At 41.0% G+C, this 22,657-nt stretch overlaps 1 protein-coding gene across 3 annotated transcripts in view; it reads left to right on the top strand.

Annotated features, from left to right (window-relative positions):
• The window catches only part of LANCL1 (LanC like glutathione S-transferase 1), a 52,230-nt gene that overhangs the window by 15,467 nt on the left and 14,106 nt on the right, over positions 1-22,657 (top strand). For all 3 annotated transcript variants that reach the window (XM_088827830.1, XM_055397510.2, XM_055397511.2), the window contains exons 4-6: positions 8,982-9,189; positions 21,760-21,895; positions 22,441-22,587. In XM_088827830.1, the coding sequence (XP_088683956.1) occupies positions 8,982-9,189; positions 21,760-21,895; positions 22,441-22,587 (491 nt within the window). The remainder of the gene's footprint in view (positions 1-8,981; positions 9,190-21,759; positions 21,896-22,440; positions 22,588-22,657) is intronic.

Genomic DNA, 22,657 nt, shown 5'->3' on the forward strand with positions numbered 1-22,657 from the left:
GCATGGAGAATCCCATGGACAGAGGAGCCTGGCAGGCTATAGTCCATGGAGTCACAAAGAGTCGGACATGACTGAAGGGACTTAGCATGCATGCACACATATATGGAGTAGCTATTGTTACTTCCATTTGATAGATAAAGATGCTCAGGCACAGAGAGGTTTAATAAGTGGAGTAAGATCACACAGCTAGGAAGTAGCATAGATAGGCTTCAATCTCAAGCAGTGATTCATGAACCTGTACTGTTAATAACTATTGTGTTAAAGGATTTATCACCTATTACGGTAGTCTAAGGCCTACTCATGGGGTCGCAAAGAGTCGGACATGACTGAGCGACTGAACTGAACTGAACTGAAGGCCTACTTGGTGATTCAAACAGTAAAGAAACTTCCTGCAATGTGGTAAACCTGGGTTCGATCCCTGGGTCAGGAAGACCCCCTGGAGAAGGGAATAGCAACCCACTCCAGTATTCTTGCCTGGAGAATCCCGTGGATAGAGGAGCCTAGCGGGCTATAGTGCATGGGGTCACAAAGAGTCACACACAACTGAGTGACTAACACTTTCACTTTTCATGGTAGTATGAATAACAGAATAGGAGCACTTCCTAATTTGACAGTTAGGAAGCAGTACACTGCAGGGCACTGAGGGAAGGAAGGAGGAAAGTATAATATCCCCCTTTTTTAAAATTTTAATCTCTTTTCCTGTTTAGTTCTGGAAATAGATAATGGAGAAAAGAAGAGACACCTCTTCAGCGTGCTCATTTGCCTTTTTTTATGTGCAATTCCACCTCTTCGTTTGGGTCAGTATTTTTAAATTAAGGATGTAAAGTCACAACTAGTTTCCTCCTCAGATTACCTGTATTAAAAATCCTGGAGTATTTGGAAAGCCGGCACTACGCCCAGCTTTAATCTGAAGACAGACTGGATGTACTAGTCAATGCAGTGTTCACATCCAGGCTTTGTGGAGAATAACTGCAGGGACGGGGAACCCTGCCCTGAAGACCCTGTCATTTTGTTGAGGGAATGGAAACAAACACACACAAGGTTAAGATAATTGTTAAAAATAATGCATTAGAAAATACCAGCCTGCTTAGAAAGCAGGTGATCATACTATATGAGGTTATTTAGAGGAAACTTTCATGTCTCATATTTCCATTAATCTGAATGAAAAAAAATTGATGAGCTTTTAAAATTTCAACTAGGGAACAGTTTATTTGAAACTTAGGTGACACATCCCATCCCCTTTCCTTTAGGAAGTTCTTGTCTCCATATCAGTCAAAACTATTAAGACCCACTCTTGGGCGTTGACTGAACATCTCCAATGGTTGCAGCAGTATCCATAATCCGAACGTGATTTTTCCCACCAGAGCATACATGAAGAAGAGTCTTCAAAAGCCCCTTGCTGCTGCTGCTGCTGCTGCGTCACTTCAGTCGTGTCCGACTCTGTGTGACCCCATAGACAGAAGCCCACCAGGGTCCCCCATCCCTGGGATTCTCCAGGCAAGAACACTGGAGTGGGTTGCCATTTCCTTCTCCATCAAAAGCCCCTTACCTATAAGGAAATAACTTGCAGAGCTGAAGTACCATGGCAGAGTTTTTTATGTCATTGTAGACTGGTTGTAAAATAAATGAATAATGTTAAGGAATAATCTCAAATGCAGAATTACAGAGAAGTGCTTTGAGAGCTTCATACATCTGTGGAGATTTTTATCATCTCCATAGACATTTGCGATGCATCAAGGTCTTGATTGGTCAAGATGAATAGGACTAATGATCCCTCAGAAATTCAAAGGCTTCCTATTAATGACTTCTCAACAGCTGGCTATATTTATAGTACTGCTGGGGATAAGTAGCTGAGTAAGGAAATTGCAGATTTAGAAGTGTCCCTAAACAATTCACCCTCCCTTGACAGAGTTTTAGCTACAGAAGGAAACAGAATAGAAAGAAATCTGGTTCAGAGCATCTATACTGAAAGCCAGGATGGATTCCGTTGCAGCAAAGTTTTGCTTGTTTTTCTTTTTGTCTTTCAAGTAAATTAGTTGTCAGCAATTTAAAACCAAGAGATTCCTGGGATGATCTCTGAGCAGTGCCAGACATCCTGAGCTTTTTATATAAAGAAGGACATCTGTCCCTAATGCAGTGATGTCCTTGAACCTTTCTGCAGTGATGAATGTTTCTTTGCTGGCCATTCAGCAGCCACTAGCCATATGTTAATTACACTAGCCATATGTTAATTACATTTCCAAGCGTTGGAAGTGTGGCCAGTGTGACTGGGAAACTGAATTTTAAATTTGTTAATTTTAGCTAACTAAGGTTTCTGTAGATACTTACGGTTGCAGTCTATCATAGTGAACACCGTAGTTTTGAGCAACCAGACAGATTCCACAAGTTATTAGATCGAAGTAATAGATATCTGGGTTTCTACTGGCCTCTGAGATCACAGGAGATAAGTAGGTTCTTTTTTTATTTTCTGGAGGACATTTGTCCAACCTCTCGTCCATAAACTACTTGATATCTCCACTGAGATGTCTAATGAACATCTCAGAACTGACCTCTCCAAGATTTGGCTTCCTCTTTCTGCCACCTCCCCCCCAGGCCCTGTGTCAGACACTTCTAATGCTCATTCATATCTGGTTGTCCCTCCTTCTTGGTTTCCAGGAGGGTTAGACCTCTCAACTTCTTTCTTGTTAGGTGAGACCACCTCTTCTGGTCCAGGGGCTGCACGTGGAAGCAACATGCGATTGCTGGCATGATGCCCTGCAGTACCCTTCGTGTTATGTGTGTCCCTAGTGAAGTCCTCCATGTTCAGTCCCATCTGGCAGGACCTAGACTAACACATACAGCTAAATTTATCTTTGAAAAATACTATTTTTGAATACTCCTTCTTCACCTAAATTGACAATAGATTAGCATTAAATCTAAATTTCTGTGTCTATATTTTAACAATTTGAACCCCCGAGGAGTCCAGTCTTACTCGCCAAGTCATCCCCTAGTGTTCTTGTCCACGTGGATTTGCTTAGATGATTCCACGTGCTGGGAGCACTCTCTGCATTTGCTCTGTTTCAGGCTTCCCACAAATGAAGCTTCCCTTTCAGTCCACACTCTGCCCATACCTACTTCCTGATGATGTTTTTTTAATCTCTGGGGTAGAAAAGGGTACTGTGTCCACCTGTCCCTTCTCCACCAAGTCAGCATCCAAGGTTATGAATAACTACACAATTAACATGTGATTTCTAAAACAGTTACTGACTTACCGTGCTTGATTCTAAATGGTACTTTATTGATTCATTTTTACTGATATTAATTAATTGTGTCTGATTTTACATGTAAACTAGAGGTGGCAGCCCAGTAACAACTTTCCTGTACCTTTTGGGAAATAAAGACACCATCCACAGTAGGAATGGTCTCTTGTTCCTGAAGAAAAGTACTCATTGCTTAACAGAATTAGAATATTATCCCCAGTGCTTCTTATGAAGTCACCTTTAATGACTTGAAGATTAATGGGAAAATAATAGATTAGATTTTGCTTTACTAATAATCTCAGTGTATAGCTTCATGTGATTATTTTCTGTTTTAAAATAGGTCAGTATGTTTCCTAACCAGATAGTCGAGACCAAAAAGCATTAGTTTTCATAGTTTAGTGACAGTGGTTATCATGGAGTGGACCAGCTGAAATAATAGAAGAATATTTTAACTTAAATTTTATATCAATGGAAACTTCATCCAGATTCATAAAAGGTGGGGCAGTCTTTCCTTTTTCTTAAAAACATAATTCTAAAGTCTAAAACAATCTGGAGCATATTTTTACAGTTAACTGCAAACAAATTTTAAATCTCATTTCAGTCTTTTCTGGTCTAGAAAAAAAGGTGAAAGGGTAGAAAAAGGAAGGAAATCTTGATTATTCTACCATTTGCTTACCAAACAGTAGAGAAGGACATTTTATCTGCTGCTCAAATTTGAGCCCAAGGATATTCTTGATTATGTAGCATATTCTGTGATTGATGAAAGCATTAAAAAGTTTAAACTCCATATATCATCCTGCATTGAGCCTCATGACCAGTTCTGATGGGTGTTATCCTAGAAACCACTAAAAAACATTCTTTCTCATTACATTAAACATCCGTTAGGAATTGGAATCATATTTGGGGGTGAGTTTATGAATGGATACAGCTGTAGTCAGTCTTCCCTCCTAAGTGGCCCTCCCCTGGAGCTGTTTGCCATCTCAGAGGATGGCACCATCGCCCATCCAGCCATTGAAGGTAGGCATCTAGGAGTCATCTTGATATTTCCCTCTCAGTCATCCCCCAACAGGTTCTGTTGACTTGTACCTTCCAGACAGGTGTCTTTCCCATTCAGTCTCACTTCATCTCTACTAGAGCTACTCTGCCTCTCGCTCAGCGATCCTCCTAACTGCTCCTCCTGCATCCACTGTTCCATATATTCTTTTCCAAATCTTACAGTGCAATTGCAGTGAAATTTTGTTTTTGTATAAAATATTTTTTAATTTATTTATTTTTAACTGAAGGATAATTGCTTTATAGTATTACATTCAGTTCAGTTCAGTTCAGTTCAGTCGCTCAGTCGTGTCTGACTCTCCGCGACCCCATGAATCACAGCACGCCAGGCCTCCCTGTCCATCACCAACTCCCAGAGTCTACCCAAACCCATGTCCATTGAGTCGGTGATGCCATCCAGCCATCTCATCCTCTGTCGTCCCCTTCTCCTCCCGCCCCCAACCTTTCCCAGCATCAGAGTCTTTTCCAGTGAGTCAACTCGTCGCATGAGGTGGCCAGAGTATTGGAGTTTCAGCTTTAGCATCAGTCCTTCCAATGAACACCCAGGATTGATCTCCTTTAGAATGGACTGGTTGGATCTCCTTGCAGTCCATGGGACTCTCAAGAGTCTTCTCCAACACCACAGTTCAAAAGCATCAGTTCTTCGGCAGTCAGCTTTCTTCACAGTCCAACTCTCACATCCATACCAAACATCAACATGCATCAGCCATAGGTTTACCCATGTCCCTCCCACTTGAGCATCCTTCCCACCTCCCTCTGCAGTGAAATATTAAAAACGCAAATTTAGTTGTGCTCTTAAATGGTGCTTTTCAAATAAAACCCCAAATCCTTAACTGGTTTACAAGATCCTATGTGGTCTACCTTCTGCCTACCTCCTGAGCTTTGAAGAGAGCTATGTTCTTTAGGATTAGGCTTGCTCGCATAAGGGGAATACACCCAAAATAACAGTAGCTTTAACACAACAGAATTTCTGTCTTGTGTAAGATAGTCATGGTGTGGCACCTTCACAGTCCTCTGGGTTCTAAACTTCTTTGATCTTGATGTTTTACCATCCTCATCACAGAACTACCACTTCATGGTCTAAAATGGCTGCTCTAAGGTACACCATCACCTCTACATTCCAACCTGGAAAAAGGAAACAGCAGGTTTGCTCCCTTCAAGAACATTTTCTGAAGTTACCCCTCTTATTTCCACTCTGTCTCATTGGTCAGAACTTACCCATGCACACGTTCTTACCCAGACTGTTCTGGGTAACCGTGTGCCTAGCTAAAATCCAAGGCATTATTTTTTACAGAAAAGGGAAATAAATTTCGGGGTTCCACTTAGCTGTCTCTATTTTCTGGAGTGAAATGTGAATCAGAAGTATTTGATGAAGAAAAATTGAGAGAAAGCACATAGCATATTGAAATACGGAGGCAGATACTACAAGAAATAACGAAAATTATTGAAAGTGGTTGCTTCTCGGAGGCAGGAATAGAAGTAGGGCTACTGCTGCTGCTGCTAAGTCACTTCAGTCGTGTCCGACTCTGTGTGACCCCATAGACGGCAGCCCACCAGGCTCCCCCATCCCTGGGATTCTCCAGGCAAGAACACTGGAGTGGGTTGCCATTTCCTTCTCCAGTGTGTGAAAGTGAAAAATGAAAGTGAAGTCTCTCAGTCATGTCCGACCCTTAGCGACCCCACGGACTGCAGCCTACCAGGCTCCTCCATCCATGGGATTTTCCAGGCAAGAGTACTGGAGTGGCTTGCCATTGCCTTCTCCAAGAAGTAGGGCAAGAGACTGCAAATGTATATTAAGCGTTGCAGTACTGTTTGACTCTTTCCATGAAGAACACATTTATTTTGATTTAAAAATTACATATGAAAAGAGTTTAAAAGCCTGGATTGAGGCCAGGGTTGTGAGGAAATGTAAGGACTGGATGAGTTTACCCTGAGAGCCCTTGAAGTTGTATCTTTTCTTTCCCACCTTGCCAGTTATCAATCAGCCTTCAGTATTATGCAAAGATGATGTTGTATACTTGACTGTTGTCAAAAGTTAGAAGATCATAAGAATCAACTTCAAGATGTTTGGTCACAGACAATTCCCTCATTTTTTCTATTATTAGGCTCCCTGGGGTATAAAATATTGATGGGGCATTAAATGTCTTTGACTTAATGCATCTTGCCTTATTTTCCTGACCTAGACTGATTTATGCTTCCCTGGTAACTCAGATGATAAAGAATCTGCCTGTAATGCAGGAGACCTGGGTTCAATCCCTGGGTCAGGGAAGTTCCCCTGAAGAAGGAAAGAGCAACCCACTCCAGTATTCTTTCCCGAGAATCCCCATGGACAGAGGAGCCTGGTGAGCTATAGTCCATGGGGTCTCAAAAGAGTCTGACACGACTGACGACTACCACACACACACACAGACTGATTTATAATAAACTTGCCTAGGTAGATTTTTCTAATTGGCAGTAGCACTCCTTACTCGAAACCCTTTTCATCCTTGAGTGTCTCATAGCAGGGAAGAAAGTAGGTAGTGTAAACTACAAACCTGCAGAAGATTGCTTAATCAAAAATATGTGGACACAGAGGCCCAGAATGAAAACACAGAAATAGAACCTGAAGCTGTGGAAAGCTAATTTTCTGCTGATCAAAAAGAAATAAAAAAAAATTTCCATCTAAGTGAAGTATCATGAGACTTGTAAATGATTGCATTTTTTCATGAGAAATGCATCAGACTTTAAAATTGCACACACCTTTAATGAACTTTGTTTGTTAAATGTTTAGTCCAAGAGGAATTGTTGATAATGAGAGACAAAGGTCTGAAAAGGAAAACAATCATTGGGTTTGTATTTAATCACTTTTTATTTTCTCAGATCTCAGTCATGTCATTATCTGGCTTTGGTGCCTACATAACTTAATTAGGGGAGTTCAGGCAGTGATGGGAACAAGAGGGCAAAATCAAAGAGTAACAGTTTAAACAGATTGTCTGCAGACGCCTGGTATGGATGGAGATGAAGCCTATTAAGAACCTAATTCTAGAAGAAGCTCTTGACGTTGATCGTTTGTGAAAAGGAGAATTTTTTTTTCTAACCTACATGCATGGTTTTGTACACTTAGGTCTACAAACCTTAAAGTATTGGTATGTCTGATCAGCAGCTTGTGGAATTACTAACGCCAGGCCACTTTGAAAGAGCAGACAAGGTTATTAACTTTGGCAGGAAATGAAAATTTGGCCTTAATACACATGCGAAATTGAATTGTCTGTAGCACAAAGCTTTGGAGGTTACCCATGCAAAATGAGAAAACTATCTAAATTCAAAATTATCCTCAGTACAGTGAAAAGTAATTTTGCAAACTGCATTTTTACAGCCCCGAAATCCATGAAGAGATTGGCTCTATTAATTTAGATTTAAACAGAGGCTCTGTATCTTCTAAAAATGGTAAATGAGATGGAAAATGTACTTTAAGGGAAGAAATGAGTTTCTGGAAATGCTGCAGGCAGGCAGGCTCTCTACCCCACCTCTCTGAGTCTGCCCTGAGACCAGTCGGCTTCCGAGAAAAGGCTCTATCTACTGTGACAGGCATTTAGAATGAGGACATGCACACAAGGCCTCAGTTACATATAGCAGCCTTCAAGAGCAGGATAAGAAGCAAATCAAAGCCCAAAGCAAAAGTTATTGGCAGCTTTTCTAGTATAGTTCCTAAAGTGGCTGGGTCTTCAACAGTGTTAAAAAAAAATTTGAGAAACTGAATTTATTTTCTTAGATCTCAAATAACTTAATAGTTTTCATATAATCCCTGCCTGGAACGGTACTGGGATGGAGGATTTGGTTATTTATTACTCTACCTACCTTCTCATGCAAAAAATGATCTTCTATACAAAGAAAAATTGAGTTTTTCATTCCCCAGTCTTTGAATTTTTTCAGCTCATAAGAACAAATGTTTCTTGTTTATTATTAAGTAAATTATTATTTGTAAAATAGGTGATGATTTATTATACCAAAATTTGGTGATGTATAATTTTTGCTACCAAAACCAATACATCAGGGGAGTCCCTGGTGACTCACTGTTAAAGAATCCACCTGCCAATGCAGGAGACACAAGTTTCAATCCTGATCCGGGAAGATCCCTCATGCTGTGGGGCAACTAAGCCCATTCACCGTAACTCTTGAGCCTGTGCTCCAGAGCCCAGGAGCCACAGCTGCTGAGCCTGTGTGCCACAGCGACTGAAACTCAAGTGCCCTGAAGTCCATGCTCCACAGCACCAGAGGCCACGATGAGAAGCTGGCGCACTGCCGCTGGGGAGCAGCCCTGCTCACCGCAACCAGAGAAAAGCCCATGTGGCAGTGAAGACCCACGACTGCCAAAAATAAACAAGTAAAGCAGAAGGACTCTCAAAAGAGAAAAAGAACACACTAGCTGGAGTGTAACAAGGATTCATAGTAAACTTGGGTTTAGATCTTAGAGTTCCTATTTTAATTTTGAGTTGATGAGGAAACTGAGAAAAAGTGAGTTTTTTCCTACTGTTCTTAGAGCTGCTTAGTAATAAAGCTGAGTCTAGAACTAAGGTCATCTGAATTTCCAGATAATTTACATATTTGCTGTTAGCTTATCAAAAATCAACACTGCTGAGTAGACAGTACCCCAGAATGATACAGTCAGCTGCTCTTTGCTTGTCTGTCCATGATCTTTTTGCTTTTCAGGTATTGCTGTGCTTTACTTACACCTCTACGATGTGTTCGGGGACCCTGCCTACCTCCAGATGGCACATGGCTACGTAAAGCAAAGTCTGAACTCTTTGAGCAAGCATTCCATAACCTTCCTCTGCGGGGCCGGGGGCCCCCTGGCAGTGGCTGCTGTGGTGCATCACAAGATGAACAATGAGAAGCAGGCGGAAGAGTGCATCACCCGGTAATCATGTTTCTGTTTGAGAATTGCTATCTAGACGTTTTGCCTTAACTCTGTGTGTGTTAGCAGAAGAACATTTTATTGAATTTACTTTTCTCTCAGCAGTAAATCTTACTGCTGTCATTTGATCAGTTCTCACATTATTCCTGAGTTGTAGTTAGGGAACAACCGTTGTAATCCTTATTTATTGCAAGATGTAATGACACTGACATGTTCCAGATCAAACGTCAGTTCCTTAACATAAATGAGGTCAAAAGCATAGTCATGTGATTACTAGTCCAGGGTGCTATCCAGGATCAGTAATTGGAAGAAATGTGGTGCGTGTGCTGTAGTGGGCTGGGAGAGGCCTCCCAAGGGATCACAGAGCCAAAATGGCTCTTCTTACAGAAATAATGACTTGCAAATCCGGTTTCATTTTAGTATAAATCAGGGCAGCCCCGAGAAGCTTGTGAATAATGAAGAATTATGAAACTTTTATACAAACAAACTAGTTTTTGCTTTAGTAAAGCAACTGAACACTTTCAGAATTCTACTAAGAAATCTGTCTGCCATGCAACTCTGCATGCCATACTGTTAAAAGTGTGTTCAGCAGTACTGTGCCGTACTGTTAAAAGTGAAAGTCACTCAGTCATGTCTGACTCTTTGAGACCCCATGGACTGTAGTCCATGGAATTCTCCAGGCCAGAATACCGGAGTGGGTAGCCTCTCCCTTCTCCAGGGAATCTTCCCAACCCAGGGATAGAACCCAGGTCTCCCACATTGCAGGCGGATTCTTTACCAGCTGAGCCACCAGGGAAGTCCAAGAATACTGGAGTGGGTAGCCTATCCCTTCTCCAGGGGTCTTTACGGCCCAGGAATCAAACCAGGGTCTCCTGCGTTTCAGACAGATTCTTTACCAGCTGAGCTACCAGGGAAGCCCAGGGCTCCCCCTAAATATTCTAACACACAGAGGGTTGCAATTCCAGCAGAGGTTTTTGTTTTGTTTTGTTGTTTAACAGACCTGACTTTTCAGAGCATTTTTCAGTTCACAGCAAAACTGAGAGGAAGGTACAGAAGCTTCCCATACATCTTCTGCTCTGTACACACATAGCACCACCACCCCACCCCCACCAGTATCAACATCCTCCACAGAGGACACTAGCTACAGTTGATGAACGAACCTGTGTTGACACATCATGTCACCCAAAGGCTGTAGTTTACTCTTGGCTTTGTACATTTTATGGGATTGGATAAGTGTATAATGACATATATACATCATTACAGTATCATACAGAGTAGTTTCACTGCCCTTGAAATCCTCTGTGCTGTGCTTATTAATCTCTCCTCCCTTCTTCCTATTGTTCTTTTTTCTATCTCCATGTTTTTGCCTTTTCCAGAATGTCATAGAGTTGGAATCGTATAGTATATAGCGTTTTCAGATTGACTCCTTTCATTAGTAGTATACATTTAGATTTCTCCATGTCTGTTCAAGGTTTGATAGCTCTTATTTGTAGCATTGAATAATATTCCATTGTCTAAAGGTACCATAGTTTATGTATTCATTCACCTATTGAAGAACACTCTGGTTTCTTTCAAGTTTAACCAACTATAAATAAAGCTGTGAAAAACATCCATATTCATGTTTTTGTGCAGACATATGTTTCCAGGTCTTTTCAGTAAAATACCGAGGATCATAATTGCTGGATTGTATGATAAGACTATGTTTCGTTTAGGGAGAAACTTAAACTGCCTTTCAGAGTGGCTGTACCATTTTGCATTCCCACCATCTTTGTCAGCATTTGGTGTTGTCAGTGTTCCAGATTTTGGCCATTTTAATAGATGTGTATTGGTATCTCATTGTCTTAATTTGCATTTCTGTGATGACATATGTTGACGGGCATCTTTTCATATACTTATATGCCTTTTTTTTTTTTAATTTTAAATTGGAGTCTAATTACTTTACAATATTGTAGTGGTTTTTGCCAAACACTGACATGAATCAGCCATGGGTGTACATGTGTTACCCATCCTGAAGCCCCCTCCCACGTCCCTCCGCATCCCATCTCTCAGGGTCATCCCAGTGCACTATTTTTATATCTTCTTTGGTAAAGGTGTAGCCCGTTTTTCAAGTGGATCCAAGATTTTAATGAGGAATCATCTCCAAACTGACCATGGTTTTTGATTCCCACTCTTCATTCCTATAAATTACTGTAAGAATAGCATTAGTATTTCTGGTTTTATTTGCTGAGGATCCCTCTGCTTTATAGATTCGCAAGAAAGTCTCATTCAATAAATCACTCTTAAGTTTCATAAAAATAAATTGTAGTAGCCTTGAAAACTCAGCAGTGGCCACAGGACTGGACAAGGACAGTTTTCATTCCAGTCCCAAAGGAAAGCAGTGCCAAATAATGCTCAAACTACCACACAATTGCACTGATCTCACTAGCTAGCAAAGTAATGCTCAAAATTCTCCAAACCAGGCTTCAACAGTATGTGAACCTTGAACTTCCAGATGTTCAAGCTGGATTTGGAAAAGTCAGAGGAACCAGAGATCAAATTTGCTGATGTCCGTTGGATCATGGAAAAAGCAAGAGAGCTGCAGAAAAACATCTACTTCTTCTTTAGTGACTAAGCCAAAGCCTTTGACTGTGTGGATCACACAAACTGTGGAAAATTCTTAAAGAGATGGAAATACCAGAGAACCCTACCTGCCTCCTGAGAAATCTGTATGCAGGTCTGGAAGCAACAGTTAGAACTGGACATGGAACAACAGACTGGTTCCAAATCAGGAAAGGAGTACATCAAGGCTGTATATTGTCACCCTGCTTATTTAACTTATATGCAGAGTACATCATGAGAAATGCTGGACTAGATGAAGCACAAGGTGGAATCAGATTGCCAGGAGAAATATCAATAAGCTCAGTTATGAAGATGAGACCACCCTTATGGCAGACAGCGAACAAGAGCTAAAGAACCTCTTGATGAAAGTGAAAGAGGAGAGTGAAAAAGTTGGCTTGAAACTCAACATTCAGAAAACTAAGATCATGGCATCCGGTCCCATCACTTCATAGGAAATAGATGGGGAAACAGTGGAAACAGTGGCTGACTTTATTTTGGGGGGCTCCAAAATCACTGCAGATGCTGCTTGCAGCTATGAAATTAAAAGACGCTTACTCCTTGGAAGGAAAGTTATGACAAACCTAGATAACATATTAGAAAGCAGAGACATTACTTTGCCAACAAAGGTCTGTCTGGTGAAAGCTATGGTTTTTCCAGTAGTCATGTATGGATGTGAGAGTTGGACTCTAAAGAAAGCTGAGCACCGAAGAATTGATGCTTTTGAACTGTGGTGTTGGAGAAGACTCTTGAGAGTCCCTTGGACTGAAAGGAGATCCAGCCAGTCCATCCTAAAGAAAATCAGTCCTGAGTATTCATTGGAAGGACTGATGCTGAAGCTGAAGCCCCAATACTTCGGCCACCTGAAGTGAAGAACTGACTCATTAGAAAGACCCTGATGCTGGGAAAGATTGAAGGCAGGAGAAAAAGGGGACAACAGAGGTTGAGATGGTTGGATGGCATCACCGACTCAATGGACATGAGTTTGAGTAGGCTCCGGGAGTTGGTGATGTACAGGGAGGCCTGGTGTGCTACAGTCCATGGGGTCACAAAGAGTTGGACACGACTAAAGGCTGAACTGAACTAAACTGATATTCTACATATAATGTCAGCCTCTCTCATAATATGTACAGCCAAATAGTAATAGTTTCATAAGCGACAAATGTTATTAGGTATTAAATGAAAACAAGATTTGTGTATTCAGATGCAGTGTGGAAATACTAATTAAAGTTACATGCGTGCTTTTATTGGCTGCTCAGAGTCTTCAGTAGGTTTTAAACACAGGGGAAACTCAGGTGACTCTAGGGAGCAGAATTGGCCACACTTGTCTCTTAGGCAACCTCAGGACATCTTAGGGTCTGTTGTTCTAAGAAACACTCTTTGGGGAATAATACCATTTATTAATATTGGCTTATTATAAAACACTTAGAATAAAATTTCTTTTTTCTTGATACCTTGGTATTAAAAGTGTTATTTATATCATTTTTTGTTTTATGACATTTCAGCAATATTTTATTTATAGACTTAAGGTTTAAAATATAGAATGCAGATGTATGATAGGGAAATACCTCTTTTTGGCCTCAAGTTTGATTTTTTAGATTCCTAAAGTTCATGGCAGACCAAAAAGAAACAGAATTATTTATAAATTACTTTCACATCTCCTCCTTTTTAAGGGAAAAATTTCAGTCTTTTCAGTTTAACTTCAGAAAATCCAAAATTACTTGATGAAATCGGTTATTTAATAAACCTGCTCACTTGTTTATTAAACTTGTTTTTACCAGGCCTCCCTGGTAGCTCCGTTGGTAAAGAATCTGCCTGCAGTGCAGGAGACCTGCCTTCTATTCCTGATCGGGAAGATCCCCTGGAGATAGAAATGGCAACCCACTCCAGCATTCTTGCCTGGTAAATCCTATAGACAGAGGAGCCTGGTGGGCTACAGTCTATGGGGTCGCAAGAGTTGGACACGACCTAGTGACTAAACCACCACTCCCACTTACTTGTTTTACTATGTGCCTAAGCTTCTTCCTCTCATCACACAGTCCTTTTGTGTCCAGAGACATTCATGTTCTCCACGTGCCATCCATGTACTCCACTGCCAGCATTGTATTTCAGCTTACCATTCCTGTATTTTCTTAATATAGCAGTCTTCCAGAATCATGATCTTGAGTTTAGAAACCAAAGGACCTTTGGGATTAATCCTTAGACAAATTGAAATCCAAAGAAATCAGTGTTTCCCTAAGGTAGGGCTTCTTAGCTTTGGAATCTTGAGAAACTTCGGTCTTCCAGGGGTATATAGAAAACTCCTAAATTGTATTCAGTATGGAGAGAACATTTATACTTTTCTTGGAGGGTTCTGTGACTCCCCAAAAGGACTGTGTGTAGGTGTATGTGTTCTTGTTCAAAATTATCCGGCAGTTGGCTGAGGCAAGTGGAGAGGAAGATAACAAATAGTGCTAGTTCTTCCTACTGCTTGATTTATACTATTTTCTGCCTTCCTTCTACACAGCGATAGTTGGTGCTACCACGTGAATAAAGAGCACTGCCTGTTTTGTGCCCAGTTAAGTGACTTACACACTTCCCTGGTGGCTCAGACGGTAAAGCATCTGTCTACAATGCGGGAGACCTGGGTTCGATCCCTGGGTCGGGAAGATTCCCTGGAGAAGGAAATGGCAACCCACTCCAGTACTCTTGCCTAGAAAATCCCATGGACAGAGGAGCCTGGTGTCCATGGGGTCGCACACACAGCATGCTTTCAGGCTAGTACTTAGAGTGACGAAGAAGTTTGGCTTTCTGGTCAGAAAATGTATACCCTTTCTCTTTTGTAGTGATGAATAAGAAAAGGACTTCTTTTTTAAAAGCTACAAACCTTTTGATGATAAAAGGCAAAAACTCTTCCTGGTAACACCCTGGGGAAATACTGCTAGGAGTGGAACAGAATTATCCTGTTTTTATGTCTTTGCTCTTGCTTCAGTGACATTTCAATGACTTGTCTCTTCTAAAGATCGGTTGCTATTAATATCCACATAGCAAAACAAATAAGTGGAGCTGCAGTGATGTGCTTCTGGGTTTGAGAGTTTCTGAAAACACATAAAATAACCATTATGATCGATAAATGCTGTCATTTCTTCATTTTGTCTTAATAATGTAGCATCTAAAGCATGACGTTAAAAGTCCTAGTTTTAGTAATTGCTTTAGTCTTTCTCTTTCTGACTTTGTTTTTAATGTTTATTGAAGTATAGCGTGTGTTAGTCACTCAATTGTGTCCAACTCTTTGCGACCCCATGGACTGCAGCCCACCAGGCTCCTCTGTCCATGGAATTTTTTAGGTGAGGATATTGGAGTGGGTAGCCATTCCCTTCTCCAAAGGATCTTCCTGACCCAGGGATCAATCCTGGGTCTCCAGCATTGCAGGCAGATTCTTATCGTCTGAGCCACCAGGGAAGCACTTATTGAAGTATACTTGATTTTATATAAATATGGGCTTCCCAGGTGGCTCAGTGGTAAAGAATCTGCCTGCTAAGCAGGAGACACAGGTTCAGTCTCTGGATCAGAAGAATCCCCTAGAGAAGGAAATGGCAACCCACTCCAGTATTCTTACCTGGGAAATCCCATGGACAGAGGAACCTGGTTGGCTACAGTCTGTGGGGTTACAAAAAAGTCAGACACGACTTAGTGATTAAACAATTATATATAAATATATAAGATATATATATATGAGTTCCCTGTGCTACATAGTATATCCTTGTTGATTGTCTATTTTGTCTATAGTAGTGTTTAGGCAATGGCAAGCCACTCCAGTACTCTTGACTAGAAAATCCCATGGACAGAGGAGCCTGGTAGGCTGCAGTACATGGGGTCGCTACGAGTCAGACATGACTGAGTGACTTCACTTTCACTTTTCACTTTCACACATTGGAGAAGGAAATGGCAACCCACTCCAGTATTCTTGCCTGGAGAATCCCAGGGACGGGGCAGCCTGGTGGGCTACCGTCTATGGGTTCACACAGAGTCGGACACGACTGAAGTGACTTAGCAGCAGCAGCAGCAGTGTTTATATTGTAACCCCAAACTCCTAATTAATTCCTCCCCTGACCCTTTCCCCTTTGGTAACCGTATGTTTGTTAACTGTGTTAGTGACACTGTTTCTGTTTTGTAAATAAATTCGTTTATATCATTTTTTAGATTCCACATATAAGGGATATCATATAATATTTGTCTTTCTCTGCCCAACTTACTTCATTTAGTATGGTAATCTCTAGGTCCATCCATGTTGCTGCAGATGGAATTATTTCATTCTTTTTATGGCTGAGTAATCACTTCATGGGAAGTAGATGGAAAAACAGTGGAAACAGTGTCAGACTTTATTTTTTGGGGCTCCAAAATCACTGCAGATGCTGATTGCAGCCATGAAATTAAAAGACGCTTACTCCTTGGAAGGAAAGTTATGACCAACCTTGATAGTGTATTAAAAAGCAGAGACATTACTTTGCCAACCAAGGTTCGTGTAGTCAAGGCTCTGGTTTTTCCCATGGTCATGTATGGATGTGAGAGTTGGACTGTGAAGAAAGCTGATCACCGAAGAATGGATGCTTTTGAACTGTGGTGCTGGAGAAGACTCTTGAGAGTCCCTTGGACTGCAAGGAGATCCAACCAGTCCATTCTAAAGGAGATCAATCCTGGGTGTTCATTGGAAGGACTGATGCTAAAGCTGAAACTCCAATACTTTGGCCACCTCATGTGACGAGTTGACTCACTGGAAAAGGCTCTGATGCTGGGAAAGGTTGGGGGCGGGAGGAGAAGGGGACGGCAGAGAATGAGATGGCTGGATGGCATCACCGACTCTGTGGACATGAGTTTGAGTGAACTCCGGGAGTTGGTGATGGACAGGGAGGCCTGGCATGCTCTGATTCATGGGGTCGCAGAGAGTCGGACACGACTGAGCGACTGAACTGAACTGAATATTCCATTGTATATATGCACTACATCTTCTTTATCCATTCATCTGTGCCTGGACTCTGAGGTGGCTTCCATGTCTTGGCTATTGTAAATAGTGCTCTATGAACACTGTGTTAGATAAATTGCAACTAGTGAGTTTTAATGAATTCAAATCTATAAAAAAATGAGGTACTTCCTTCTTAAGTACTCATTATAATAAGATGCACTGACCAATACTTTTATTTTCAACTATTTGAAAATAAGTACTTGCCATCTACTTTGAACAACCAAATGTTAGGTTGCAAAATAATTGGTATGTCGATTATATATCGCCACCTAGTGGTTCCTTGTGGAAGTCACCAGGCTTTCCTGGTGGCTCAAACAATAAAGAATCTGCTAGCAATGTGGGAGACCTGGGTTGGATCCCTGGGTTGCGAAGGTCCCCTGGAGAAGGGCATGGCAAGCCACTCCAGTATTCTTGCCTGGAGAATCCCCATGGACAGAGGAGCCTGGTGGGCTACCGTCCATGGGGTCACAGAGTCAGACACGACTGAGAGACTAAGCACACACCTAGTGGTGATGCAGGTCATGACAATGGCAAAGAAAAGAATGGTATTTCCTAATTCACTGGTTCAGACACATTTTATTTAGATGAGGACATCATTGGAGTTAATACAATATGTAGTAATTGTTTTTAGGAACTTCCATAGAGCAGTGTTTATTTTAAAAATTGCTAGTGATTTCACTCTGAATAGTTCTTTCAATAATACCCTTTACAAAAATCAAAAGTGCTTTTCTATCTCTAAATTCTGTACAGTTTGATGCATTTATATTAATACTTTGTAATGAATTCTTATGAAAACTCTGGGATGTTTATTCTGTTTACTGCAACAGTTGAGTAACAGATTTTATTTATTAAGTTCTCAACATTACTGAGCTTCCAGTTCTGGAGTGAGGAAAAAAACAGAATTTTTCTTAATAAATGTTTTTAAATTATTTTAAAATATTAGAGATTTGTGGGGATGAGGGAGGGTATTAAAGTAGAAGAAAACCACCCTGTGGTTATAGACCAGATAACCCTGTTGGCATTGGAGGGGGAAAAAATCAAGCAAGGTATTACGAGAAAATTGAAAGCAACCTCTGACCACTGTGTCCTTATTACTAATAACCACTGTCCCACTGAGAGTTTAATGCCTGTGTTTGTAATAGAAAAGAAATACATGAGCCAGCATTTGCATGTTTAACCAATTTGATTGAGATGACTCCATTTGTTGAGGTATAAATATGGAAGCATTTAACTTTGTCAGTAACTGCAACCAGCCAAGCTCTTTTAAACCTCTCTTTCCTATAGGGGAGTAGGTTCCCTTAAGGATGCTTTCCTAACTTTTTCTCAGTTATTATTTCATAACTGTCAGCCCTTTTTACTCACTAAAATCATCTCATTCCTCTGGATGTGCCACAGTTCGCTTATCCACATCACCTACTAATGGACAACTTGGTTGATTCTGAGTTTTGGTAATTATGAATAAAGCTGCTGTAAACAACAAAAAAATCAATTCATTCTGCTTATTAAAGTGTGTCTTCTTCATTTTTAATCCTAAGAGTTCCCCTCCCTCCACAGGCTTGTGGAAGTGGTCGGGGAAGGTTCTGGAGAGGAGAGTTGTTTTCTCTTTCACAAGTACCTTCCTTTCAGAGCTAGGACTCTCTATCTACTGATGTATAGCCTGGTGGTAACAATTGTTAGGTTCTTGTTTTCCTGTTTGTTTTTGTTGTTTGTAGATATTGGTGGCCTCCAGAAATCAGAGGTAGGGGGCTGTGCACTCTCTCAGCTATAACCTTCATTTTACCACTGAGTAAATGAAGGCACAAGCAGTTAAGCAAACTCTACCAAATGTACAGACTCTTATTAGGAGGAAGACACACGCACACAATTAGTCCTCTGCCCTGTTCTTGTGGCTCAGATAAAGCCACATCCTCCTCTCATCCTTCTTGGATCTTACTCATCAAACAGTGGCTGGAGCCTGTACCATCTCCTAAACACCCCACCCATCCTCACCACTCACTCCACCAATATTTCCTAACATTCTTTACTCCTCATGTTATCAAATCCTCTGGTGTAAATTTTGATAAAGTTATTTGAAATGCCAGGTATCTCTGAATGTTGATTCCTTACTAGAATACTTCAGTTCACTCACTCGCTCATGTCTGACTCTTTGTGATCCCATGGACTGCAGCACTCCAGGCTTTACTGTCCATCACCAACTCCCAGACTCACTCAAACTCATGTCCTTTGAGTCAGTGATGCCATCCAACCATTTCATCCGCTGTCGTCCCCTTCTCCCGCCTTCAATCTTTCCCAACATCAGGGTCTTTTCCAGTGAGTCAGCTCTTTGCACCAGGTGGCCAAAATATTGGAGCTTCAGCTTCAACATCAGTCCTTTCAATGAATATTCAGGACTGATTTCCTTTATTTTTTTTTTTTTGGTTAATTTATTTTTTATTGGAGGCAAATTATTTTACAATATTATATTGGTTGGTTTTGCCATACATTGATATGAATTTGCTCCGGGTTTACATAAGTTCCCCCTCCTGAACCCCCCTCCCACCTCCCTCCTCCCTTTATCCTCCCTCTGGGTCATCCCCGCATGCCAGCCCCGAGCATCCTATAACATGCATTGACCCTGAACTAGTGATTCGTTTCACATATGACAACATACGTCTTTCAATGGACTGGTTTGATCTCCTTGCAGTCCAAGGGACTCTCAAGTCTTCTCCCACATTACAGTTCAAATGCATCATATTTTTTGGCGCTCAGCTTTCTTTATAAAATACTTGAGATATAACCAATCACTCTAGGGGTATGATTTTTTTGTTACTTCAAATGCTTATTAAACATTTTTAGTATGTAGACTGAAGTTAGATAATATACATAAGCAGGCATTATTTATACTTCACTGCTTTAAAAATAAATGTTTAAATTGGAAGGCATCATTCATTTTATAGTTGAGAAATTTAAAGTATAGAGATTAAGTAGCATTTTTAATATCATAAGCTACCTGATGACAAAATCTTTTTTTTTCCTTTGGTAAGACTAATGGCCTCATTACTCCTCTTTTCCAGAAGTCCCCTGACTCTCTCCCTCCATGCTTTTTTAGTATACTGAAATAATTTTGTCAAGTCTTATCAAAACCTAAATCACTTTAATAATTAAAATGATCTCACATTGAATTTGTAGGATAATTTAGGGATAATTGAGATGTGCTTTCGAAATTTCATGTGATGAAAAATGCAAAATAGCATGGACATTTTCCCTGGCTATCATATTTTCTGCCCCCCACCAAAGGAGAAAAAGAAAAAAAAGTTCGTTGTCAGAGTTCAGACTGCAAGTATAGTTGCTTCTCTTAGCTCTTATCCCTCTGTGAACTCCACCTACTTTCTGGTTCCCTGGGGCTTCCTTTTTTGATTCTCCGGAAAGAAATGAGGCTTCGGTTACCCTACTCAGCCACACACTTCCCACGATTGTGCCTGCATCTGGGGGGTCAAGTGATGGGGAGGCTGGAAAGAGAAGTGAGGCAAAGGGCCTCCTGCCCCCTCAACACTCCTGGGACTCCGGCCTCTCCAATCTGTGTGGACAGGTCCCTCTCTCAGAGTTTTGACCCCTGTGGGCTCCAGTTGCCTTCGCTTCTGCTGCCAGCATGAAATTGCTTGTGGCCCGGGGAGTGAACAGAAAAAATGAAGTGTTTTTCTCTGCTATTAAGAGTTCCCTTTCCTCTTCTTTTCTGAGACAGAACTGAAGGGCTTCTTCAAGACTCTTTGAGTCCAGTGATGCCCACTTCCAGGCTTCAAGCAGCACTGAGTTCAGGCCAGGGAAATACCAGAGGGGAAAATGTGGTAAACTCACCACTGGTTTGGCAGTACTTCAGATTCTAGTCATCCCCATTCTGCTGGCTGCTATTTACTTTTCAGGTTTTTTGAATAGCTTCACACATTCTCTATAGGTTCTGGACCTACATGTGCTGTGAGAGGCAGGATGGCATATCCTTACTCCATCTCACCTGGGACCAGAACCAAAAATAACTTTTTTGGGGGGGAAGCTGAACTGAGTCTATCAATAGGGAACTAATAAATTATAATCATTCGGTGGAATACTATGCACCTATGATAAAGAAGGAGATTACTCTGTGTGTGCTGATCAGGAATGATTGTCAAGATGAATTGTTAAGTAGCAGAGTCACAAAAAATTTGGGGAAACATGTTTGTAAATAAGTTTATGTATTCTTATCTGTGCATAAAATAATTCTTGGAATATACAAGAAATTGGTAACCAGGGTTATTTCTGAAAGGAAGGACTAGATGCTGAGAGACCGAGGAAACAGGCAGCCTGACTGACCCCTTTGTGCTGTTTCTTTGTGTAACTGATAGTGGTAGATCAGGCTGCTGTACAAACACTTCAGCCAGGCCAGATGACACATTTCAGAAGTAAACCAGGAAAGGAGATAACTGGGGCGCAGCAGTCATTTCATTTTATGGAAACGGATGGCCCTTTGAGTGTTGACTTTTGTCATTTCCTCAGACTAAATGTTATACTAGCCAGTAGTTCTTAGCTTCTCAGATGTCAATTGCTGGTCTCCAGGTATACTGTCAGGAGGGGCTAGGGAAATTGTAGGTGGTCCCAGCCATAATCATGTGTTCCTTCATTCTTTGAATTTCTTGTCAGTTCCCTTGTGAACTGAAGAAAAGAAATGTAGTTGATGGTTAATCACTGACCCCTGATTACCCGTTTATGGTCTGGCCCAGCCTACTTAATATTTAGAGTATACAAATATAAGTTATATGCAAATATATTTAAATATTATGTTTTATGTAAATATATTTAAATAGTATGTTTTATATATTTAATATAAATAATAATCTCACATATGTGTATATATATAACTCTATATATATATTTGTATGTATATGTGTTTTCATTGTACCATTTTTAAGTAACTATCTCTACCCAATCCCTTTCACGTTATCTTAGGCATGCATTTTTATTCCCAGGCTAATTCACTTAAATAAGATTGATCCCCATGCTCCAAGTGAAATGCTCTATGGACGAATGGGCTACATCAGTGCTCTTCTGTTTGTGAATAAGAACTTTGGAGAGGAAAAGATTCCTCAGAGCCATATTCAGCAGGTACCACGTTTTTGTGCTTTCTGGCGTCTTTTTAGGATCCCACTTCCTGTCTGCCTAAACTGTTGGTTTTGTTTCCCTCATCAGCACATCCCAGGTAGCTGGCCAGAAAGGTGTATCTTGACCTCTGAAGGTCAGACATGATCCCAGCACCACCAGCTTCACATGGGGTGCTGCGGGACACTGAAGGGAGTGACTCAGAGTAAGAAGTCCAGCTGCTCCATTTGAGAGCTCAGGGGCCATTCAGAGGGAGATAAGGGCCAGAGTTGACCTCAGGTGCAGATGTTCCTTCTGTGCCTGAGGGAGTTTTGCTTTCCTTTGACAGGTGAATTCTTATGAGCTGTAGTAAAAAGAGTTCAAAATCTTCCAGACTCACCCTCTTTGAGGCAGAATAATCCCATGTGCTTCTCTGGGTACAGAGTCAAACTGTGCCCATTCATGGCCCATAAGGTGCTATCTAACTTGCCATGTTCCCCAGTACCTGTTAGCAAAAATCCTTTGTCTCCATTCTAATTCTTTGCTTATTCTGGTTGGGGTTCTCTCTGTAGATTTGTGAAACAGTCTTAACTTCTGGAGAAGACCTAGCTAGAAAGAGAAGGTTCACAGGAAAGACTCCACTGATGTATGAATGGTACCAAGAATATTATGTGGGGGCTGCTCATGGCCTGGCAGGAATTTATTACTACCTGATGCAGGTAAGAGGTGATGATGATGAAACTAGATGTGGTTCCTACTGTCTTATCTAGGATGAGAAGACAAGTGCTC

The sequence above is a fragment of the Moschus berezovskii genome, chromosome 2 (genome assembly GCF_049115385.1).
Source record: "Moschus berezovskii isolate FMDL1 chromosome 2, NW_MosBer_1.0, whole genome shotgun sequence".
NCBI classification, from domain to species: domain Eukaryota; kingdom Metazoa; phylum Chordata; class Mammalia; order Artiodactyla; family Moschidae; genus Moschus; species Moschus berezovskii.